The sequence below is a fragment of the Macrobrachium nipponense genome, chromosome 39 (assembly GCF_015104395.2).
Source record: "Macrobrachium nipponense isolate FS-2020 chromosome 39, ASM1510439v2, whole genome shotgun sequence".
Taxonomy (NCBI): Eukaryota; Metazoa; Arthropoda; class Malacostraca; order Decapoda; family Palaemonidae; genus Macrobrachium; species Macrobrachium nipponense.
Window position 1 is genome coordinate 52,139,981 of NC_061099.1, and position 26,619 is coordinate 52,166,599.

General features: G+C 36.3%; 1 protein-coding gene across 2 annotated transcripts; it reads left to right on the top strand.

Moving 5' to 3' along the window:
- Positions 1-26,619, top strand: LOC135210349 (uncharacterized). Of its 2 annotated transcripts, none has more exons than XM_064243238.1 (6): positions 1-263; positions 6,304-6,475; positions 19,036-19,071; positions 20,039-20,191; positions 24,857-24,988; positions 25,300-26,619. In XM_064243238.1, exons 1-6 carry the CDS (start codon positions 261-263, stop codon positions 25,485-25,487), a joined length of 684 nt encoding a protein of 227 aa, XP_064099308.1. In that variant the 5' UTR covers positions 1-260; the 3' UTR covers positions 25,488-26,619. The 2 variants fall into 2 exon arrangements, with proteins under 2 accessions (XP_064099308.1, XP_064099309.1); XM_064243239.1 differs by lacking the exon at positions 1-263 and adding an exon at positions 357-514.

Sequence of the window (26,619 nt, forward strand, 5' to 3'; positions counted from 1 at the left end):
TTCGTTTCAAATCTATTGAATGTGGATTAACGGGTTGGACAGTGCAATAACATCAGTAGACTTTTTTTTCGGTGCCTGAACAGTTAATTCTCAGGACGAAAGAAAAAATCGGCAGATTATCGAAGTTGACAAACTCTCGATAAAGATAAACCACCCGGATTTAAGTCGTACACAATTACATTCCGCTCTTAGATATGTAAACAGGACATTTCGATTTAAACCTGAGAAAAGGACCAACTCTAACTTGCGTTTATCATCTGATGGTAAGTGTTATGATGTTCGTAAAAGTTGCAAAGCAAAAGTTATGAAAACAAGTTGTCAAACAGTCTCCAGACTTTGTCTGGGGCCGTGCTGTAGTTCCGCTAGCGATAACAACCCGTCGGTTTTTGAAGCGTATCAGTTACACCAGTTGGGCTGGCCTGGCAGTTGCTTTCTGACTGAGTGAAACGCTGTTAACGATTGTGTACGTCCATACCAGGTGGTTTATCCATTATAAAAAACAAACGGAAATAGAGTGAGTATTGCACAGCACAAATGTACTATTTGTATGAATAAGCATATGTTTCTGTCTCACGAAATCTTATGTAGGTCTTCTTCTTCCCAGCTTTATCCCTATTCGAGGTCGCCGTTTTGAATGAGTCTCTTTCATATACCTCTGTCCTGTGTCATTTCCTCCCGTATTCCCTTCTCCCTCATATCATCTCTAATGCAATCTCTCCACCTGGTCTTAGGTCTTCCTCTCCTTCGTGTTCCATCCACCTCGACGTCCATTACTTCTCTTGCCATGTGTTGCTCTTCTCTTCTCATCAGGTGGCCATACCATCTTCACCTTGCCTCTTGCACTTTCTTTGATGCTTCGGTGACCTTTACTGTACCCCTAATACTCGTATCATGTACAAAGTAGACCATAGTTTAGCGGGTGACTCGAGCTTACAGGCTCAACGAGGTCGTTGTCCACCTAACCATTGTAACAATTAGTTTATCAAACCAAGAGAATTCATAAAGGTTGCATATGTTTACTGATTCAAAGAACAATCATTTTAATTAAATGATCAAGCAGGTTATTAACTTCATTGATAAATTTACTGAGGTTGGGATCACATTTGAGATCAAGCTTTAGCTAGACCTCGCCTGCTTCAGGAGTAAGCTAGCGATGGGCAGAAAGTGCTCTGGAACCAGGGAAAAACAATGTCGGGTGCTGGGATCACTTTTCACCGAGCATGCTATATGGAATTTTCTCAAATATTGATAATCTTTTGCAGTGAGATATACCCTAACTAGACCATCTAGAACGTAGTACTTATGTTTGCATTTATTTCCAAAAGGCTTGCCTGTCTTTTGTCTCGAAGTTATTTAGAAGTTTTATTACATCTTTCACTAAATTAAGGATTGGTATCCCCCCACTAATCACGTAGCTGAATCACTGGAAATTCAGAACTGATACGGGGTGCAAATCTTCTTTTGTTGATGCAGCTGGCGTGATTCTCATTTCACAGTTTGCTTGATCTTATTACCTTCTCTTTGTTACTTTATGTATACTATAGTTTATTCTTTACTTCTGTGTTCGTTTTTAGTTAGGTTACTTCCATTTCTGGGCCATTGTCCTTGTGGCATTCTGCTTTTCAATCTAGGGTTGGATCTTGGCTACTGTTACTATAAATGAAAATATTAACACAGATAATATCCGAGGCTTGTTATTCTGCCAACTTTTATAAAATAATGAACGTCGAGAAGGCTAGCAACCCCAGGAAATAACTGTTGAAGTTCTGTAATGGAAAAACAAAACCCGCTGTCAACTGAAGTGACAATCTCTCTCTCTCTCTCTCTCTCTCTCTCTCTCTCTCTCTCTCTCTCTCTGGTCGTCTCTTTTTGATAATGATTATGCAGCCGCTAAAATTCAGTAAATAGTATATTTTTTAAACGTAATATGAAATTAAAATAACAGTGGGGTGAGATTCATATTTAGCCATGCCCTTGAAGTTTTATTCACAGGATTTTAATTTATACTTAAAAATCTTGATTTTACATGTGAATACAAATGAGGATCAAGCAAATTGGTCAAACTCAGTACCCTCCAGACAGTTTGACCTAATCTCAGTCTTCTCCCACCCAATTCTTTGCCTGTTTTTGGATGGATACAGAATTATACCTTTGACTTTATAAATATTTTGAGTGATCCTGTTTCTCCAAACTTTTGAAGGAAAGACCAAGTAAACAGATGACTAGATTAAAGGTGAAAAAAGAAAAAGATGGCCTTGTTGTTTAGACGAGACAGAATCCATTCTGTGTCCCGTCTGTGAAAGACCTCGTAGTGGGTTAGTACCGTCAGTGTACTTCGTGCTGTGCACTGTAGGCATTACTTAAGGTTCTTTGCAGCGTGCCTTACGCCCCTAGTTGCAAACCCTTTCGTTTCTTTTACTGTATCTCCATCTTACTTTCCACCCTCTCCTAACTACTGGACTGTGCAACCGCGAGGTTTTCCTCCTGTTGCACCTTTCAAACCTTTTTACTGTCAATTTCCGTTTCAGTCCCGAATGACCTCATAGGTGCCAGTGCTTGGCCTTTGGCCTAAATTCTACATTCAGTTCAATATGTGAGAGCCTCATGCTAGGCTCATTCGTCTCTTGTTGTGGTCTAGGCTTCACATTTGGGGTGGCTATTGTGTCTCCTGTTGTCATTATTACTATTACAATTCATAATGACAAGATTAATTGGAAAATTGGGGTAAATACCAATATTTACCTTCTGGATAATTTGAAACGCACAGCAGCTTATTAACTTAGGGCCACAGGAATTTGAGTTTGTGACCGGAGAGATAACCTGCCTCGTCGTATCTGATACGGTGGATCACGTGATTCTGACGTAAATTCTATTCTAGGAGAGAGTGCTAAGCACGACATCTCTCTCCGTCTTATTCCAGGTATCTATAATTATGGTTTAGTTTATCACACTTCGTCACGTTTAAAATATAAAACTGAGGCCTCAGAAATTTCTGTCCTTCCAAGGAACGTTAATCAAAGCTCACGAAAAGTATCTAACATCTACAAATGCTTTTTAAAGTAAAACGTAACAAGGCAGTTTTGATATTTTGCTCTAGATACGTTTTCTGTAGCTATTAGAGGAGAGACTGTTTGAATATGAATTCCAGTTTAGGTCATTTTATATGTACGTAATTTCAAGTTCACTTTTTTTCAAGGTAAAATTCACGAAAACTACCTTTTAAAAACGGTACGTAGTTTTTGGAACGTGACAGACCAACATTAAAATTGGGATCTTGAGAATTATAATGATGGCGGTTATTTAATTTATTTATTTATTTATTTATTTATTTATTTATTTATTATTTATTTATTTATTTATTTATTTTAGTAAGACGCCGTTTAATTTGAAACTGCAGTAAGAGTTAGCATGGTAAACGCAGGGTTTACCTAAACCGTGGGTGAACGTAGCAGTCAGCTCTAGCAGCTGTGGTATACGTTATTAGCAATCCCAGTTTTATTAAGATTGGAAAGTTGCCAGTTGTATCAAGTCGATATTTACAATTGGCTAAACATCGTTTCCAATAATATTATTGGAAACGATGTCTCTCTCTCTCTCTCTCTCTCTCTCTCTCTCTCTCTCTCTCTCTCTCTCTCTCATAAAATTCATGTATATATTACCGATTATTTAAAACATTTTTTATATCTGTATATGAAAACACTATATGTTTTTAATGTATCGTTTGGTGTGTCGCTACGATGGTGGTCGGCAATAAGCATCATTAGATGCCATGTTGACTAACCCTGAACTGGCCACGCATGTTTATATATAAATAGTATAAATAAACGTATATATGGATAACTGAATCACAAAAGTTTGGAACGTGATAAATGCATAAATAAAGGTATTAGCCACTCCAGTGTTTCACTTTCCTTCCTGGCTTATACTTTTATATATATATTATATATATATATATATATATATATATATATATATATATATATATATATATATATATATATATATATATATATATATATATATATATGCTTAAAAAATCACAGTAGATGCACGTGACTTCATAAATAAGCGAATACCACGGGAAATGATAGTCAGGAATCCAAGCGCTTTCGTCTTTATTCAGACATCGTCAAGGAGCTCCTTGACGATGTCTGAATAAAGACGAAACGAAAAGCTTGGATTCCTGACTATCATTTCCCGTGGTATTCGCTTATATATATATATATATATATATATATATATATATATATATATATATATATATGCATTAAACGTTAAATTTCAGAACGTGCGCAGGCGGTAAAATTTATCTTTATTTTTAGATGACTTATTAGATCCAATGAAAAACATAGTAGGTCAGTAGCGTTTGGAATTTTATATAATACTTGTCTCCTGAAAATGACAGACAATGATATTAGTGAGTTACAAAAGCCTCGATAATGTACATACATGAGACTGTATTTTTCAAAATACATAGCTGGAGAGAATCGAAAGCTCCCGTTTTCTTTAAACCTTTTTATATTTTGAAAAATAGTTTCATATACATTACTGTGGCTTTTAACTCATTATTTCCGGTCATGGTATAGTGATGCACTGTAGATAATGATAGTAATGTTAGCATTAATATGAGTCATATCACATTGCCGTGATTCATATACATACATCGAGCTACAAATGCCCCTTAATATCTAATTCGCTCTACCTCGGAATTAATATATTTTCATATATGTAAACCGAAGCGGAGTTTTTTTTAAGTCGATAAGAGATTTCTTGGCTCAAGGGTGCGAACCATCGAATCCAACGTGGCGGTGTGGTTTAAAGCTTCACTGTGCGTCCTGGATTTGTTGGATTCGATGGTTCGCGCCCGTGAGCCGACAAGTCTCTTATCGACTAAGAAAATTCCCTTTTGGTTTACATGTATGAAAATATATTAATTCCGAGATAGAGCGAATTAGATATTGAAGGAGATTTGGAGCTCGATGTGTGTTAGCATTAAGATTTGTTTTGCTATTATTATGGTAACTATAATGATGACGTTCATCGTTATCATATGTATTTTGAATCTTGAGTTCAGTGGAATGAGCGGGCTCGGAATATTTACATCTATTTTTTTTTATGATTTTGCTGTTATTTTACAAGTTTTTTATTATATTTTGTTTGAGTGATTAGAAGTTATTTGCCATTAGGACTCTTAGGGTTACCAAAGTCAATATTTATTTATTTAATGCTGATGATTTTATAAATGGAAAACCCATTTTCATAAAGAAAAAGATGATAATTAGCAAGAAAACAAAATTATACAGGATTGTAGCAAATATTTTTGTTTAAGAGTCCCTCTTACAATCGGCAGAAATACGTGTATTATTATTATTATTATTATTATTCATACATACTTAGTGAGTAACCTTCTATATAATAAAGTACCAGGTGTTTCAATAAAAGGATAAAAACAGCGTCTAAGTAAATCAAAGAGGTCGAGCGATAATGAAAATATGCAAATGAAAGCCGACAGGACTGTTTATGAACTAACTGAATCATGAATAGCATAATGCTTTATGCTTTAAGGTAACACTGCGCCGTTAACTTGTAACATTAAAATCCATAAACCTGGTACTACCAATATTGGGAGAATGTAGGTAAGGTATAATGGAAGGAGAGCAAATTGCTTTTGTATTCCTGTTCTATCCTTTTGGACATTAAGAAAACCATTAACATAGGCAGAGCCATTAGTCATGCAGTGCAATAAGAAACCCACGTGGAATATTAAGTTTTATAGGTCTAGAGGCAGCATAGAAAACGATTTCATTCCACAAAATGACCGTAGTATATCTTACGTAGTATATTGATCTGCATTCCTGATCATGACAAAGGACGTGAATTAATATTATTAATTATATCCTTTTTATTATTATGTGGACTATGACAATGATCTTTATATCTCCAATTGCTTAATAGTGGGCTGAGGTTTTGTAAGGCATTTTGGAACCTGTCGCTGATTTTCTGTAAAAACACCTCTGGAAACAAAGATCGATAAACCAAGAGCTAAAAGCCTCGGAGAAATAAAAGCTATCCAATAGTCACATAACAGCAAAATTGATCGCGTATACCCCATTCTGTTTTTAGCTGGGGTGTTCATCTTTCTTGTCATTTCTTCAGTTATTTTAAAATTCCAGATTCCCATCATTCTATTGTAGGTATTCAGTGCTTCAAAGAGAGATTCAGTTGCTCGGTTGCCCAGAATATGCCGATGGCCACCATCTTGTTGACACGGAATGATTATCTACTTGTTTTCATAATTTGCAGAGTGAAGGTGGAAGCGCGTCTGTGCCATCATCAAGCAGGAGTCCACTGACACAAGAAGCAAGGACTCTCGATCGAGCTCCGAGTCGCGAAGACTTCACCAAGTTCGAAAGTATAGTCAACATGCCCAGAGGATCACAGCTGCCCAAGAGGGTGCCCAAGGAGGACCCTGACAGTAAGTCAGATTGCTTGCTGTTATTTATTTATCTAAGGCGTTCATAAGCACACAATAATGGATGTACGAATTTGCAAATATTAACTTCAAGAATTTACACAATACTTACAGATACATCAGCAAAACTTCGTGAATGTCGTATTTTCTCATAAATGCCAGTGATGTCATGTCATTTGCTTATACCGGTAATAACATACAGGTGCTATTTCTGTAAATAGTTTGGCCAGTCCTTGCGTGCAAACCCGATAGTTTTCAGTTCTGGCAACGTACATGAGACAACCCGGAGGGAAGGAAATCTGGGTTAATTCACCCATCGCTAAATGCAACTGTTTCATCACCCCTAAATTTATTTTCCCAACTTTCTCGCGTGTATGATGAACGCTTTCGATTTTCTTGAAAGCATGTCACAGTGGTCAAAGTGTGGTTTGTAATTTCGCACCTCGAATATCTACTCTGGTGATTTCACAGAACAAACCAAATACGATTGCTGCGTGCATTCCTAGTCTATGCAAAGAAGCACAATTTTTAGTCAGTTCTTGGTTGCGTGAGTTTGGTCGGGGTGGAAAGCTTTTAATTTCAATAGCTTGTAGTAGGTTCACAGATTCTATAAACTAGGAATCTAGTTCAATCTTAGTATCAGTGATAATTCTTGTTTAATCAGTGTTTCGCTTGGGAGTTAGTCTAACGAATATGCTTCATTTTTCTTGAACAGCCGTCTGGAGTCTAGTCTCTAGATCGTCAGCAAATTTCGTACACAGCTAGAATAAACTGTATCTAGATATTTTTTTATTATTGCATCATCAGTCTGGTGCAATAGTTATTCACTTATTCTTTTCTTATATAATCTATTCATTAAAAGTTTATTAGTTGTCTTGTAAATTATCGAAGTGCGTTCTGATGGAGCATATTGAAAGTTCTAGAAATATATTGATGAGGTGCGGACGATCGATAATGATTGAAGTAACAGGAATGTATATTGATCGCCTTGATAAGAAATAGTGGGATATGTGATGTAGGTAAAAAAAAAAAAAAAAAAAAAAAAAAAAAAAAAAAAACCGAATACCTGGGTATCGGATAATGCCTGGGTAAAAATAAGAATGGACGAAAACAAAAGGTAACTGCGGAAAATTTGCAGGGAGTGGATGAAGAATGCAAAGTAGAACGTGCTAAGTATTCATTTCTAGACAGTAACTTTGAAAGCAGCACCAGGAAAAGACGAGATAAGAAAGAATATTTGGAAAAACTAGTGGACGATGCTGACAGTGTCATGTATTAGGGTAGCCGACAGAATCAAAGAAATATCCATAGAAGGAAAGAAGATGGAAATAACTGTGGAAAGGAGGGAAAGGTCAATAATACCCCATGGGAAGAAACTCAGCATTGGACGGAACTGAAAAGACTTGAATATGCTAATGAATGACTTCACGGGTTTTGGAGACGGAAAGCATTGGGTTATATGACGTATTCACTCCATCGGTGATTTTAGCTGAAAATGAGATGGCATTCGGATATTAACTACACTTCAGGGTATAGAATGAAGAAACAAAAATCCTGATTATTAGGAATTTAAAAGCCATAGCAAGGATAGCAAAAAAATGGTGACCTGATGCATTGTGGTAACCATGGCCGATACTTTTACAGTGGCCTTGCACTAAGTCGATTGTCATGAATATATTCATGAGGCTGGCTCATTCTCATTAAGCCACGGAAAGAAATGGAAAAAATGCTCAGAGATGAACAAGTTGGTTTTAGAAAAGGCCGGAGTTTCACTAATTATATGGTTGTACTGAGACATTGTGAAACAATGGAATTTAAGATTCCCACTCAGGTGGCTTTGCTGTTTATACGAGGCGCCATTGGGAGCGTCAACGAACCAATATTATGGAAGATCTTCCTTCATTAAGGTAAACTTATTGAAAATGGAACGCAGCAGATGCAAAGTCAGTGTTGAAGGAAAAATGATGAATGGGTCTGAGCCTTTCAAGATATTTATATTGTGATATCCAATTATAACGGAGCTACATTGGCGCCCAGTAAAAGCAAGCATAGAATAAAAAATACTTCTTACAGTCTTTAAAGAACTAAAATATGGTGAACCAACCTATCTGAGTAACCACTTAAGCCTCTTTAGGCCTGAAATGAATATCGTAATCGGATATGCAAGTGAAGCATATAGGCTATTGGCACCTAGAACAAATTGTAAGGCAGGCGAGAGAGCATTTGAACATTGCGCACCAAGACTATACAACAAAATATCGCCTGAAGTGACGATCATACAGGAAGAAAGCAAATTAAAAAAAAAGAACTCAAGACTCTCCTATTCTGCAGGAGCTACGATAATGACGAGAAAACATTAAAAGACAGAAGCAACTTATTTTGAAAACGTACAAGTGCCCGCCAAAGAGGGAACCATCCCTGTGGAGGGCTGGACATAAAACCAAAGTTAAACAAAGTGAAAGCGAAGCAATATGCTGGATTTTACTGAAAGGTTAAACAAGGCAATTCAAATAGTAGGCAGGCTGAATAAAATTTTGAAATGGACTGAAACTGGGTACGAAAGTAAGATTATACGGACTCGAACCATTTGATAATGAAACCCTACCTCAGGGGTTTTGTTAATAAAGAATAAAGCTTTAAGGAGAATATTAGACGGCAGATGACACAGTAAAGTGAGACTGAATACCGCGAGGGGAAATTACGGAATTTCCATATGTAGATGAGAGGAAGATGGGGGGGAGATGGAGAAAGCTTGAAAGACCCAAACCTACTCGAATGAGAACTGTGACACGGGAGGCTGGAACTGAGTCGGCAACAGTAGAATCGAACACCGTATTAAAGATACCGGAAAAGGTCAGATCTTTTATTAGGATCTTAAACATGCTTATATTTCCTTAGGTGTGAATGTATCGTTGAGAACAATTAAAACTGCATGGAGGACGTAATTGCTTGTGTCAATAATAAGAGTACCTCATGTTTAGGATTGTTTAAAAGATATTTACACATAATGAGTCTAAAATGTCAGTCCAAAGATACGGAGATCTGTACTTTAGTTGAGGACGGACCCTCAAAGCTTTTTCATTCTTTATATTCTAGTTATATTTCCTGCTGTTTACCTGTTACTCTGTTGTTTTTAATTTCGATGGCAAATGTTAATAAGTAATGTGCTTGCATGATTTATGTACCCAAAAAGCATCGTGGTATCCTGTCTTCATTGCTGATGACAAATGGCCGTCGCATGCGGTTTTTGGAATATCAAACTGGCTCTCCCACGTTAGTGTTTATCAAATGATTGTGACACTAGCGCCCACACTAAAAAAGTCTTATCTGAGACATTATCGTGTTGTTATCTTCGTTATCTCCAGGATATTGATCGGTCTTTCCAAATACTACGCACAGGAGGTTAACGTTTCACATACCATTCTTTGTCAATTTTATGAGTCTAAGTATCCGATTTCCTCATCAGCCTCCTTCTCTTTAGTTACACGCTAAATATCATGAGTTCAAAATCGATCCCTCACGGCAACCTGAAAAGCTAACTTCTACAAGTTCTGTTATGTGTTCTTTTCAATTCCCCTCAGGTGCAATGGGAAGCGACCATAAGTTGTTTGTAAATCCCTTAGTTGCTTAATCGTTTTACTTAATCTTACGTATTTCCCCTCTACATGTGTTTGGCGTTTGACTCACTTTTAAAGAATGACTGAAAACGCGTACTGTGTCAACCATTTCTTCCTGGGCTTTTAGAATAAGGTCACGTGGCAACGAACCCTCGGATTTTTAGCGTGCGCTCGCTGCCCCAGTATAGACTAGCCTCGTCTTATCTCGTTCTTCTGTCACGTGAACCAGTCGTATTATAAGTTGGTCTGTTGGACGGAGAAGCGTCTTTTCTTTTAGCAGATGTCAGCCACTTGTTCTGTGATAGTCAGTAATATATGTGTTCATTAAAAATGTATCGAATATTCGCTATAATGTAGAAATATTATGCTCTGTGGAAGCCAGTTCAACATAAAAAAAGATTGTAGACCAAATTCTTGTTATAAAATACAACAAAAAATTAATTTATTTATTCTGCAAATTTTTTCGTTATTTTATTTTGATGTGATACTTACTGAACATGAAGGGCAAATTCAGTGGATATGATACAGCGGCTGTCAGAAAATTTCGTGGAGGAATGTTGAATAACATGAGTTTTCTGTATTTACTAAAAATGATTTCAACCAAGGCATAAACTTTGCTAATACCTATTTTAAAAAACAATTAAGGACAGATAACCCAGTTAATGAGAATATATTATGAATGATTAACAGCAAAATCCGTATTGCTCTAAATGCTACTAATTTCTTAAAATTTCATATCATAGTATTGCTTGAAAAAAATACTGAAAATATTCGAATATTCCGCTTACTGTTAAAATGGGGAGTTTTCACTCTTGTTAATATAAAAGTTTCTGTGTTATTAAAACACTAAAGGATTCTCTAAATGGCAACAATACAGAAAAATGAAGGATTTATAAGAAAAATGATATTCCTCTTCGTAGGAATATGCTGATAAAGTTTCTTGTTGGGAAATATAAAAAAGATGCCTTTAAAAATTGAAATACCCGAATCCTTCGATTAACCAAAACCTTCGAACTTTTATATTTTATTTTATTGCATACTGTAACGAGAAGTCCTCAAGTACACAACAGGACAGAAGGGTTTTTGCATTTTCCCGTTTGGGTCAAAATTTCTCTTTCACCTCCAAGTCTAAATGTTAATGAAGGGGCTGAATGCTACCAAACAGAAGGTGCCAGATCGTTCCCAGGGACCTTTGACCTTCTGGTAAAGGGGGAGAGAGAGAGAGAGAGAGAGAGAGAGAGAGAGAGAGAGGAGAAGTAGAAGGATTTGATGTTTCTCAGTACAATGTCTGTCGTCTTGCTTGGGTACAAGTTACCAGCGAGCTAAAATATTCTGCATGTCTTTAGTCCTTATGGATTTTCATGTACCACGCCCACCAGGAGCCACTCGTACTTGGATGCTTCCTTTTCTGTTTTTCGATTACATGAATGTTATTTTCTTTCTTTCTTTCTTTCTTTATTTCTTTCTTTTATTCTTTCTTTCTGTATTTATTATTATACACACACACACACACGCACACACACACACACACACACACACACACACACATATATATATATATATATATATATATATATATATATATATATATATATATATATATTTATTCATTTATTTATTGTATTCCAAGGAAGTAAATTGACAAATGGACCTTAGTCTTGTGCCTTATGTATGCTGAGTTAAATTTATGCTTTAGATAGAGCTATTGGCTTAATCTATTCTTTTCGCACTCGGGAAGGTTTTAGGTATAAAATCAAGCTGGTAATTTAATGAATTCATGTTCTAAACCTAGGATGTACTTGCTAGAAATGTTAAGGAGTTACAGCTAGAGGAAAAATAGAGGGTTGGAAATTCATAAATCTAATTGGTATACAAATGATTCAAATTTAATGATACACTAAACATAAAATCGTGAAATTAAATAATAGACAAATGTTCAAGTGTAAAAATACTTGGATATATTAGTAGATACATAATTTTATATATAATCTGGTAGTTCAGTGCCAAAATATCCATAGGATTGGTAGACGGTTAATATTTTCTCGGAGGTCAGATAATTTACAGTTTGTGGGATATAATAATAATAATAATAATAATAATAATAATAATAATAATAATAATAATAATAATAATAATAATAATAACAGTGTACCAGTTACGTTACCCTTTGAGATATTTGCAAGAGAAAATTGTAACAGTGTTTGGCTGAAATTTTCTTCAAGAATTAAGACTTGCAGTAGAACAGAAGTTATAAACTTTCAATTAGCAGATAATCAAGCAGAAAACTACGGCGTTAAACATAATCTCATGCAATTCGACCGTGAAAAATTCATCTCTGAAGCTGCCTCCGATGCCTAAACAATTACTGAATAGATTTTGTCTGAGTTGTAGTACTTGTACTTGAATAAACAATATGATATAAATATATACCATAAAAATAGCTTAAGAGTGATTTAAAGTTAATGCATTACTTATACATGTTTCTATTCATTCATCAGTTTCTCAATTTAGAATAACGAACCTATATACCAGTCGAGATTATTTTGAGACAGTGTAATATGCACATTAAAGTAACGTTATCAAGCTCTACTTATAGATAGGTAACCGGATGTTACACTTCAGAGGGGTTACTGAAGGTGCGCCTGATTGGTGACATTGTACACATGATAAGTATATTGCTTTTCATGCATGTGTGTATGCATACAGCCTCAAATTTACCGGCTGCTGAAAAGCAAGAGCCCGTGCCAGCATAAGGCTGGCTTGATCTTACTACTAACGTCAGATTTGAGTATGTATATGGTATCAATTTATTTTACTGTTTGATAACTTTAAAAAAAAAATAATGTAGAAATATTAGTAGTTGAAAAACTTATACAATGAAATATATTTCGAGAGGAATGTATTTTTGTTAATTTCTGTAGAGATTCAAAGGAAATATATTGGAATAAATGCCAAAGGTAAACAGACAACTGAATCAAACAAAGGGCATACGAAAATAATAAGTGAATGATTAAGTAAGCACAAAATTTAAATGAAGACAAAAATAATGTAAGCAAGGATATCACTGCGGAGCTGTAACTGGATGATTATGTGATATCGTGTTTCGTGTACAACCTTAATGCATTGTTATAACAACCCCCACAAAAAAAAAATATATATGAGTTCTTAGCGTGTTGGTCGCCGATACAAGTTAAAAGCTTATTCTTTATTACTTCGCTGGCATTACCTATGATAATTTAGAGAGGCTTTTCATTTGCTAACTTCATAAGTCTACGGATTGTCTTGAAAGGAACCAGTGAAGTTTCGTCTCGTATCTTTCACACTCGCAATATCTGCAGTAGAATTCGTAACAATACTGCCGTATATTGTTCCCGCTTTTTTTTCTCGAAGAATTTATGATGCCAGAGATAACCTGGTGATTAAGATCCTATTGTTAATGTGGGGTTCTGCAATCATACGGCCCGCAGACCATGCCCTGCATGCCACGAGATTTTTTCAGACTTCTGTACTTATCAGCTGCATCATTTGATGATACTCCATTCAGGCAACCTTTTTATGCGTGATTCATTTTATGAGTAAATCTCTTAATTCATCTGCTAAGCGTACAGTACAGTTAAGTCTAAGCAAAAATCTTTGCGGAATTGCTGATAGCTGCGGGATATCTGAAGATGCCTAGGTGTAGACTCTAGTGATAGGTTGAAGGGCTACTGTATTTAAATATAATGAAACTATTTTCCTTCGTTTTTGTTCGACAACGCTCTCGGGCTGATCTGATAACCCATGTAGTTCCTGTCCGCCGTGCTCCGTCATCCTTATGGCCTGTCCACACTACCGGGCATGCCCATCCGGCACGTCCAGCTGTTTATATTTTCCCTCGCTTCTGAAACAGTGTTACCAGATCGCATCATTCTGGCTCCATACTCATTCGGTCAGTATAGTGGAACGGGTTATGGGAACAGTGTTTGCCCGTCGGGTAGTGCCTGCTAATGTGGACAGGGCTTAAATTGGTAATCTCACGCAAAACTTTCCTGTTTGTGGCTTACGGCTGAAAGCTTCCTAGTGCCTGAATTGTATATAAAGGTGCAGTTCAATTTTTGTTCGACCTCTCCTCAGGGGTCAGGTTCATGCTGAGTTACTTTGCTTTGCCTTTGTGAAATCCACTGATAGGAGGAGTTTATTTTTAATTGTACGTCACAACATTCTCACTTCCGGTTAGCATTTGTGTCATAAAATTAAATCAAACCAACAAAACAATTAATAGCTTACATATGTCATCTACTTTTAAGTGACTTTAATTTCTCAGAGTATTCACTACTGTTTTGAAATATACTACTTATTATTGGGTTTCTCAGCGTAAGCACAACATTGTTCCCTTGAAACTGTAACACTTCTCTTTTATTCTGAATCTTACCATTCTGATTACAAAATACTGTAAGATCCAAATAACATAGAATTCATTAGATTTTACTCATCAACTTAAAAACACATTTGTTTCTCTTCAGCTTGCAAAAATGTGTGATGTTACAAGACCCCATACCGACAAGTTTGATAACCTCTCCGTGGGGGCTAGTGTCGTCAGTGCACCTCAAGCGGTGCATTGTAGGCATTACTTAAGGTTCTTTACCTACCAGCGTGCCTTCGGCCCATAGCTGTAACTCCTTTCGTTTCTTTTTTTTTTTTACTGTACCTCCTTTCATATTCTATTTCTTCCATCTTACTCTCCACCCTCTCCTAACAGCTGATTCATAGTGCAACTGCGAGGTTTTCCTCCTGTCACACCTTTCTACCCTTTTTACTGTCAAGTTTCGTTTAAGCGCTGAATGACATCATGGGTCCCAGTGCTTGGCCTTTGCCCTAAATTCTACATTCAATTCAAGTTTGAAAGCCGCTGATATATAGTCGACAATCCAACAAACACTTTTCCAGAAGACACAAGTGCTTATGTTTTCCCTTTACTTGAAGAGATGAATTCATTCCTTCATTAAAAAATCATTAAAATAATATAAAACTGGTTAGGTGACGTTACAAGAAGCAGCGCTTTGGATTCGAAAGACGAGAGAGAATTAGATTGGTGGAAAATACTGAGATTAGATAAAGCACTTTATGGAGTTATCGAGTGGAACCTTGTGCGCTCGACAGTTTGAATAGTTAAATGATTGATAAGTCGCATATTCCCAGTTTATTATTCAGACGAAGTAGGTCCGTCGCTTCTTCTAGTAAGAATTCTCTATGTGGTTGCATTTAATTGTTCACTATGGAATTTTTATCATTACTATCTTTGCTTTGAAGAAAGTTTCCTGGATTTACGAACCCTGTGCATATGTACACACATCATGAATACGTATTTATAATTCATCTGTTGGACAAAACCTAAGAACCTTAATTTTATGAATAAGAGCCTTTAGATGAAGTTGAATAGACATACTTGTAAAACACTGATGTTCATAGTACAAGAGGTTCCAGCGATGAATGAATAAAATATGAAAATAAGTAAATAATAATAGTACGAAAACCCGCATAGCATTTATCGATTTAAAAACAAAATGTTCAATATTACTTATTCTGAATTTTAATGTACCGTTTTAGTGTGTAAGTACTGAAGCATGAGGAAATGTATTTATTGTGTGTTTTCAGTATGAGAGTATGTACCTATATGCAGTTTTTAATTTCATTCTCATTCGTTCATCATCATACTGAATGACCTATTGGCTCCCAGTGCTTGGTCTCAGGTCTTAGACCTGGTATTTTATCTAATCCTTCGTGCCAGACCTATGAGAGCTGAAAGTCAGCTCAATGGTCTGGTTAAACTACTTTAATAATAGTAAATTAATCCAGCCATAAAGCATTCTCAGCTGGCGTAGTAGTAGTAGCAGCAGTTGTTGTTGTAGTAGTAATTCTTAGTTGTCTATGAATCTGACTTTGTAACGGCTCGAGCCCGCGATCAGAAAAGGCGGTAGCGCCCCGAGCATGTCATGTCACCTGTTAGCATCTTGCTACCAAACTTGTCTCAATTTGCGAATATTAGTAGCAAAATGTAAGTCTTGGCGGTAGGTTATAGTGAATTAAGTTTTCCATCAAATGTACGAAAGTGATGGGACTCGTGTAGGAAATGTTGGCAAGATTTTTTTTACAATATTCAAGAAGTATGCGCTATGAGACCGCATATGTAGATACAGCTTTTCCGAGTGTTGATTTTAGTACGGGAATTTTTTAACTATAGCAATCTGAGTTTTTTCGATCTCATTTTTCCTGTTATCATTTATTAGGCGTTCACCGAATTTAGATTTCTTACATCTGTTTTGTATCACAAAGAAACCGTGACCTTAAATACGTTAAGAACCGGTGATGAGGAGAATGGCCGAGGAACAGAGAATTTGGGTTAGATATCTAGGTGACATAATACGTGAAATAACTATGTAAACAATGGCGGACACGAAAAGGAATGTTATTGGCTTTTTACTAAGTTAACTGGTTATCTACCTAAATTAAACACGGCTCAATCGCCGGTCGTCATAGAGGCAGTGATTTGTGAACCATTTGGAGATTGTAGATATCCGCAGTCCATCCTCATAAAATTTGAGAATACATTTTCTACCTCTCAACGTAGTAAAAGCAGTACAATATATCATGAAGTAATTCAGACTTTATGCGGTGAACGTAATCAAGCAGAGTCATCTGAACGGGTAATAAGTTATAGATGAATCAAGACCAGCGTTTAGTTGCTGATAAGAGAGTAAAAATACGATAAGAAACTTCATTATCAAATGATTCAGAGGCGGATGTCGAAGAAGGCAAAAGTTTACTTGCACGTTTGGGAGAATTTTCACTTAGTGATAAGGTCTTAAGTTTGTCGTCAAAACTTCCTTATATACTCAAATACTCAGTTCACACACACACACACACATACACACATATATTAATATATATATATATATATATATATATATATATATATATATATATATATATATATAAATATATAGAAATGGAATGAAATGAAGACCACAAGTACTATAGTAGATTCACCTCACCCGTGCATCTGGTGTCTAGGCCAGTCCCTTACGACGCTCCTGATTGACTGTTGATAAGCCAGTCACAGGGCTGGAAACTCTCAGTCTCTCGAGAGAGTTCATGTAGGCAGGATGTATGTTCCACCTCTCCTTTCAAAAGTATCTCTCAGGAGAGCTCGGAACACAGATGCTGCTATGTGAACTCCTCGAGAGACTGAGTTTCCAGCCCTGTGATTGGCTTATCAACAGCCAATCATAAGCGTCGTGAGGGACTGGCCTAGACATCAGATGCACTGTTGATATGAATTTACTATAGGGGGCTACGTAAACCTCTAAATTTGGCACTTTAGTAGCACAGCTGCTTCACTGCAGGTCGTCACGATTTGTCTCGAGTGATCAAACTAATTTGTTAATGTTAACTTTTTTATTTGTATACTGATTTGCAAAACGTAATCTTTAGCCTTTACGACAGACCATCTTGTTGTAGTTTGTTTGTACAATGTTTTTACGTTGCATGGAACCAGTGGTTATTCAGCAACGGGACCAACGGCTTTATGTGACTTCTGAACCACGTCGAGAGTGAACTTCTACCACCAGAAATACACTTCTCTCACATCTCAGTGGAATGTCCGAGAATCGAACTGGCGGCCACCGAGGTGGCAGGCCAAGACTATACCGATCACGCCATCTTGTTATAGGATCGTAGTTCCATTCTGGAAATAGTTCTCAATTGATAGCCACGATTTAGTGTAGAGGTGGCCAAGCACTTGTTTGGTCGATCGTGGTTCCCCCACAATCATATATAAACAATCAAAAACACAAGAATCTCTCTCTCTCTCTCTCTCTCTCGTCTTTCTCTCTCTCTCTCTCTCTCTCTATTATATATTATCATATATATATATGATAGATAATATATATATATAATTAATAATTATATAAGACTATATAGATATATTATATATATATATAATATATATATAGCTAGATATAGATAATAAAACAAAAGTGAATGCTAGTATATAGATCTATAAAACGTGATGCTATAATATAGCTATTAAAAGTGAGACAATTGCAATCATGTTTTATCGCACTATGACGCTATTTGAAAATTTTTCCCCCACGTAATAATATGTGATTATGTAGTATAGTAGACCGCGGAAGAGTTTCTGTCTTTAGAGTAGATCTCGGAGCCCAAAAGCCCAGCCACCCTTGATTTAATGGCAGCAGCAGTGGTTGCCAGACGACAGGAAGTGGAAAAGCATAGTAACAACTTACACATTTTATCTTGAACTATTTAGTCTTGACTAAAGACAACTTTGAAGTCTTGCATTATTTGTTTGTGAAGGAAAAAATGTTTACACTCCCTCAAGTTCATGTGGGAGCATAAACTGTATTGGGTAAATAAGCTGAAAATGGATTAGTATTTCATGACATGTTTAATTAGCTTTAAAACAGGTAATCGCACTGTTAGTGACTGAGATGAACTAATTTCACGGAAGTCCTCTGCAATGTTTCAGTCATGAAAGCGTTTGTGGAATTATTCAGATTACAGATGTGTCTTCTTGAATCTTTTAAAATAACTGATTTCCGTGGTGCAAAAGCAAAGGCTTTTGATTCTTTTCCATACTGCCTTAAAGCCTTCTTCCATCAAAAGCGGCTCACCAGAAAAAAGGAGAAAATTGATTCATATTTTGCTAAGAGGTACGACAACTGAACCAAACGAGAAAACTATCTATCAATTATTGTTTTTTTCCACAGCTTTTGCACGTATTTGCATCTTTCACAAAATTATGGCCTGGCTGTCCATGTTCCGTGTTCTCTGGGCTCTGTATCTAATTGTTAATTGCAAGCACTATCTGTTTGAGAATGCGACTTTTGTTCTTTAAAAATCAACACTTTTTTTTTTTTTTTTTTTTTTTTTTTTTTTTTTTTTCAGACGTGAGTTACGATGAAGAGGACGGTGGCGGAGTTGGTAAGTAAACTGACATTTGTCATCTATCAGAGATAAGCCTTTTCAACTGTTGGATCTGAAAGTAAGAGAGAGAGAGAGAGAGAGAGAGAGAGAGAGAGAGAGAGAGAGAGAGAGAGAGAATAAATGGTAGAACATATATTAGATATCAACCAGATTTTTCCCTGTGCGGTGGATGCACCACTTTCACAAGTATGCGTGAAATACGAACACAGAAATTTGATGAACAAATTGACGTTAGCTTGTGGAGTGTTTTCTTATCTGTATTATTTTTCTTGTCGAACAGTGTCAAATTCCATTGGAAACCCAGTCAATATTGTAGATAAATACATCTGTTTTACAACTATTAGGATTAACACGGTACGATTCCACTCAAATATCTGTTGTGGATTTCACAACGAATTGTTATCTGAGATACAGCTCAAGTATAGCAATATTTGAATTTACTTTAACTGTGATTAGAGTTACATACTTTACAGCATACAAAGGGTTAAGATTTTCAACAAATCTCCAAAGTTTAGCTGTGATTTTTAGTTCACTGTGGTATTTCAAATGAGAACGGCAAAAATTATAAAGAATATTTCAAGAAGAATGAATGCATCATATATATCAAGATAAAATAATCAGTGTTAAATGTGACTAAACATACAAAAAAATAGCTTCTAATTATCCCAGCAGGTGATAAATGTATCGGTAGCGAAACTTTAATTACGGTTTGATGTAGAATTAGATTTCCTGCATATCTGCGAGGCTTCAATTATTACTCTAAAAGCAAAGCGTCTCTTCAAGACAGAGAAAAAAAAAACCTTCGCTTGCATCTCTCGTAAAAAATAATTCTCTTTTAAAATAATCACCTTAACTTTTAAATTCTTGAAAAGGACTTCAGGTGTTCTGATTCGCGCAAGCAAAAATAATAGTTCGACGGCGAGCGCGAGCATCTAACAGCACCCACAATGCTTCCTAATTGCAGGTAATTGCTTGGCTGCAATTATCCAGGTTCCCGTACTGATTGCCGCTGCGATCATCGTTCCCATATTTGGCCTCACGTTCATCGTCTGTGGAATTGTCTTCATCAGCGATTGCAAGATTGAACCCATGATTCCAGTTTGGCTCATTGTACAAGGTATGGGCGCAGTCTTTGTCTGTTATCTTCTTCTTCTTCTTCTTCTTCTTCTTCTTCTTCTTCTTCTTCTTCTTCTTCTTCTTCTTATTCTTCTTATTATTATTATTATTATTATTATTATTATTATTATTATTATTATTGAAAAAGAAAACCCACAAAATCACTTTGTAACTTGTTTACTTCTAAGTATTTACATTTAGTTTTACTCCACACTCGAGAACTTTCAGGCCCTTCTGTGGCCCATTCTCAAGAGATGTTTGGGATGTTAGCCTGGGTCAAGGCCCAGCAGTCTTCTGGAACTTCTTCTCGTTGAGCTGTCATTTATGTGATGGAATATTTCGAAACTAATCTAGTTCCTAATGTTAATGTCCCTAACTTAAAACTGCAACGATGGTGGAGATATGTGGATGATATTTTTGCTATTCTGCAAGGGGATGGAAATAAAATAGAAACTTTTCTAGATGAACTCAATAAGTTTGATAACAATATCCAGTTCACTTTAGAGAAAAGTGACAATAATAAACTGCCCTTTTTAGACATACTCATAGAAAGAAAAGAAACAGGATATGAATTCAACACATATAGAAAGCCCACACATACAAACTCATATATTTATTTCTTCTCTTTTCATAGTCATGATATAAAAATAGGGGTTCTAACAGGTTTATTTCTTAGGGCAATGAGAACGTGTGACCCTTGCAAGATAGAGCAAGAAATAAATTACATCGATAAAAGCTTCGATGCATTAGCATACCCGGAATGGTTCAGAAAAAGGGCACTCAACAAAGCTAGAAAAATTTTTTACAGAGCGAATGTAGAGAGTACATGGAATAAAGAAAACAAGAAAATAGTTGCCCTCCCTTTTATGCCTAAAATGAAACAAATCACTTCAAAAATGAAAGAAAGTCAATATAAATTTGTATATACCTTTGATAATACCGTAAAAAACAAAGTATGTAAAATAAATTGGAAGGAGAAGTCAGTAATACAGAATGATGTAGCGGGGGTATACATAATCAATTGCAATAATTGTGGAGACAGATATGTGGGGGAATCAGGTAGGGGAATAAGGACTAGAGTCCAAGAACATAGAAGGGCAGTACAGCTTAACTCTCAGGGGAGTGCTTTAGCTAGACATTGTTGGGAAAATGACCATAGGATGGATTTCAAAAACAGTAGGCTTATATACAAAAGCAACAAAATTAGTCACAGGAGGATAGTGGAAGGTGCACTTATCAGAGATATTAAAGTAATTGAAGGAAACAAAGGTTTTACCTCAGAAGATCCCATAAGCCGAGCTTTGATATTAAAAGAAGCTAAGATTGACCCTGCTGACCTGGAGATTAGGTTTCCTGCCCAACAGACTTTTGGTGACCACACCCTTACCACAAGGGTGAATCCCATTGACCATCAGCTCAGGATATCAGAGCGACAAGAGGGGATTGGCAACTCTCAAGAAAACCAGAACATCCATCACATAAATGACAGCTCAACGAGAAGAAGTTCCAGAAGACTGCTGGGCCTTGACCCAGGCTAACATCCCAAACATCTCTTGAGAATGGGCCACAGAAGGGCCTGAAAGTACTCGAGTGTGGAGTAAAACTAAATGTAAATACTTAGAAGTAAACAAGTTACAAAGTGATTTTGTGGGTTTCTTTTTCAATCTTCAGAAGAAAACTGAAAGAAGTTTTTGTTTGGATTATTATCATTATTATTATTACTGAAAAAAGAAACCCACAAAATTACTGTGCAAAACGTGTTAACTTATAAATATTTACATTTTATTTTGCTCAACACTCGAGTGTTGAGTAAAATAAAATGTAAATATTTATAAGTAAACACGTTATACACAGTAATTTTGTGGGTTTCTTTTTCAGTCTTCAGAAGAGAACTGAAAGAGTTTTTTATTATTATTATTTTTTTTTTTTGGTCTATCGCAAGTCTCCATTCGACTGGGTGGTTTATTATTATTATTATTATTTTTTTTTTTTTTTTTTTTGCTCTATCACAGTCCTCCAATTCGACTGGGTGGTATGATTTATTATTATTATTTTTTTTTTTTTTGCTCTATCACAGTCCTCCAATTCGACTGGGTGGTATTTATAGTGTGGGGTTCCGGGTTTACATCCTGCCTCCTTAGAAGTCCCATCACTTTTCTTACTATGTGCGCCGTTTCTAGGATCACACTCTTCTGCATGAGTCCTGGAGCTACTTCAGCCTCTAGTTTTTCTAGATTCCTTTTCAGGGATCTTGGGATCGTGCCTAGTGCTCCTATGATTATGGGTACAATTTCCACTGGCATATCCCATATTCTTCTTATTTCTATTTTCAGATCTTGATACTTATCCATTTTTTCCCTCTCTTTCTCTTCAACTCTGGTGTCCCATGGTATTGCGACATCAATGAGTGATACTTTCTTCTTGACTTTGTCAATCAACGTCACGTCTGGTCTATTTGCACGTATCACCCTATCCGTTCTGATACCCTAGTCCCAGAGGATCTTTGCCTGATCGTTTTCTATCACTCCCTCAGGTTGGTGCTCGTACCACTTATTACTGCAAGGTAGCTGATGTTTCTTGCACAGGCTCCAGTGGAGGGCTTTTGCCACTGAATCATGCCTCTTTTTGTACTGGTTCTGTGCAAGTGCCGGGCATTCGCTTTCTATGTGGTTTATGGTTTCATTTTTCGTATTGCACTTCCTACATATGGGAGAGATGTTATTTCCATCTATCGTTCTTTAAACATATCTGGTTCTTAGGGCCTGATCTTGTGCCGCTGTTATCATTCCTTCAGTTTCCTTCTTTAGCTCTCCCCTCTGTAGCCATTGCCATGTGTCATCGCTGGCTAGTTCTTTAGTGTGTCTCATGTATTGTCCGTGCATTGGTTTGTTGTGCCAGTCCTCTGTTCTGTCTGTCATTCTCCTGTCTCTGTATATTTCTGGGTCTTCGTCTACTTTTATTAGTCCTTCTTCCCATGCACTCTTTAGCCACTCGTCTTCACTGGTTTTCAGATATTGCCCCATTCTCCTGTTTTCGATTTTGACGCAGTCCTCTATACTTAGTAGTCCTCTCCCTCCTTCCTTTCGTGTTATGTATAGTCTGTCCGTATTTGCTCTTGGGTGTAGTGCTTTGTGTATTGTCATATGTTTCCTGGTTTTCTGATCTATGCTGCGGAGTTCTGCCTTCGTCCATTCCACTATTCCTGCGCTGTATCTAATTACTGGCACTGCCCATGTGTTTATGGCTTTTATCATATTTCCGGCGTTGAGTTTTGACTTGAGTATCGTCTTGAGTCTTTGCATATATTCTTTCTTGATCGTGTCCTTCATCTCTTGGTGTTTTATATCCCCTCCTTCCATTATTCCCAGGTATTTGCATCCTGTCTCATCTATGTGTTTGATGTTGCTCCCATCTGGTAGCTTTATCCCTTCAGTTCTTGTTACTTTGCCTTTTTGTACGTTGACTAAGGCGCATTTTTCTATTCCAAACTCCATCCTGATGTCCCCAGATACAATCCTTACAGTCTGGATTAGGGTATCTATTTCCTTGATGCTCTTACCATACAGCTTGATGTCGTCCATGAACATCAGATGGTTGATTCTGTTGCCTCTTTTCTTGAGTTGGTACCCGGCATCCATCTTCTGTAGTACTTTTGTCATGGGAATCAACCATTATTATTATTATTATTATTATTATTATTATTATTATTATTATTATTATTATATTGCTGTTGTTCTTCGATTCCAATAATACATACCAAGAATGTTGGAAATGTCCTGACATTACTGTGATATACCCTAATAATTCTTGCCATAGTTAAAGGAACAACGAAAGTTCAGAAGATGGCAGGTGGTCAGATTTTCACTATTAATTGTATTTTCGCAATTCAGAGGGGCTCAGGGCTAGCTTTTGCCATTTTGGAGTCCTAATATGCTTCGTGCAGACTTCATCCCGTCAGAAATAGGTTATGAGCCACTCTTGAGCAGATTTTAGTCGGCAGAGATGTGATTCTAGATTTTAAATCAGTGCCTGTGAGACTTAACCTGTGTCTATGCATGTAAATTACATTACTGCTACACGCAAGGGAAGATCTCACTTCACACAACAAGAAATTAAGTGGAAACCTCTTCATTCTTGTGATGAATTCATGATTAAATGATGTACAAGCACATTTTTTTAGTTTTCTGTATAAGAAAAGTATTGGGATGGTTATGTCTGTTCGTCCGCACTTTTTCTGTCCGCCCTCAGATCTTAAAAACTACAGTGACTAGAGGGCTGCAAATTACTATGTCGATCATCCACTCTCCAATCATCAATCATACCAAATTGCAGCCCCTTAGCCTCAGTATTTTTCATTCTATTTAACGTTAAAGTTAGTTATAATTGTACTTCTGGCAACTATATAGGACAGGACACCACCGGGCTGTGGTTAAAGCTTTATGGGCCGTTGTTCATACAGCATTATACCGAAACCACCGTGGCCTTGATTTTACGCTGTACAGAAAACTCGATGAAACTTCGGCGCATTTTTTTACTTGTTCGTGTTGCTATATTTGTCTCTTATTTCATGTTTTGCAAATCTCAGCAACCAGTCTTTGCATAACGTTTATCAAGTCCTTTTTTTTATTTTTCTATTTTTTTATTTTTATTTTTTCTACCTTCCCAGGTTTCATACTGCTCTTCGGAATTGGCATCGGTGGTGTGGCCAAGAAGACCTCTAAAGATGGAGGCGTCAACATTGTTGTAAAAATAGTCAGTTTTATAATCTTCCTGTTTACCTCCGCTTGGTTCATTGCAGGTAAGACAACCCAGGTTCTCTTTCGACTAATTTCTTTTCAGAAAATATGCTTAGTATCTGAGAATAAAAAGACAATTAGTGTCTGTTATGTTATTATTGCCTCCAATCAATGACTAGTGGTTATTGTTATTTTCAAAATTAATCTTGGAATATTGTTCTTCTAAGCAACAATTCAGCACTTTCACCTTAGTTCATAGTTATTCCTTTAGTTTTTTAAAAAATCCTTCCTTCTTGTAGTAGGCAAATAGACTTGATATTCAATCCCTTAAATCAAAGACCAGCACTGATCTAACTTGGGTATTTCACAACAGGAAACTACTTCATTTACCAAGCTTGGGCAAAGGATCCTGACTATGCCCATTTCTGGTACAACAACGGTTGCAACCCCGCCCTGTTCAAGCTTTCCTTCGTATGCATCATTGTTCTGGACTGTCTCTTCGCCGTCTCCTTCGTCGTAGGAATCCTCGCCTTCTGCCTCAGGGGATGCAAGCGAAGATAAACGAAGAAGACAATATGAAACAAAATGTCCCAGTTCAGTTAGTCGTGTCATCGGTCGAAATGGTCAGATATCCCCTAATTTTTAGGTGAACAGAATTTTTTTTTTTTTTTTTTTTTTTTTTTTTTTTTTTTTTTTTTTATAAGATTTGGGGCTGAGCGAAAGTTGGATGTTTTCACCTTTGGGAAATAATTCATGACTATCTCACATTTATTGTTGTTTTCTGTCCTTGATGCTGCTCGGTTGTTGCATTGTGTCGAACAAGACTTATTACATGTGACTCTTCTAATTTAAAAGTGATAGCATAGTATCCTTACAAGAACCTTTTCGAATGCAGTCTTAAAAATTGTTTTTCTTTCATTCGTTATCTCGGTATTGTATTTTTTTTTAATTCATTATTTATCTAGGCATTATTCTGAAAGTATAATGACGGCAACCCATGAGTTTTGTCATTTGTATTAGCTGGAGTCGTGAAATAGTTTGTCGATAGCAATTCTACATACTTAATTGTTGATGATCCCTCTGGAAACGTTTGACAATTACCCTGTAAAAGGGGCGGGGCTATGTGTTAACTTAAGAGTAACATTCAGTCATGTTATGTAGATGCAACTAAAGCATATTTGTCCTGTATTTGGTCTGTAAGACTGGGATTCTGGAAGATTTTGTGTAGAACATGATGTTCCTCATCATGTGGCATCTTTGGCCTTTATATACCAAGATATAATTGAATGTGAATGTTATATAAGTAATATTTTTTTCGTTTCTGTTTCTGCTGATTATCTTATGTAGGTTTACATTAATGTTCTTATTAGTGTCAGAACGCCAAATAGCAAATTGAAAGCTGCATAGTCAATATGCATTGTCTGTTTACCAGACCACGTAAATCATGAAGTTAGTAAAAATCAACCTATTTTGCATAAAATCCATTTTCTTTGATAAATATAACACATATTTCAATTATTAAAAACAGAAGATTGCTCGTTTAACGTTAATTTACCGCTTAGCATTCAATTTGCTTTTAGTTTAGGTGATAATACAAAATGCTCTTTGTTACGTCCAAAATAGACAATCAGTGTCATTCCTTTTGAGGATTACTTGTCTTTTTTAATAAAATTCTGCCTCAAATGAATAGAAA

Excerpts from the sequence above, each read along its gene's own strand:
- LOC135210349 (XM_064243238.1), top strand. Across the intron at positions 6,476-19,035 it reads GCCCAAGGAGGACCCTGACA|ACGTGAGTTACGATGAAGAG; the intron begins GTAAGTCAGATT and ends TTTTTTTTTCAG. Across the intron at positions 24,989-25,299 it reads CTCCGCTTGGTTCATTGCAG|GAAACTACTTCATTTACCAA; the intron begins GTAAGACAACCC and ends ATTTCACAACAG.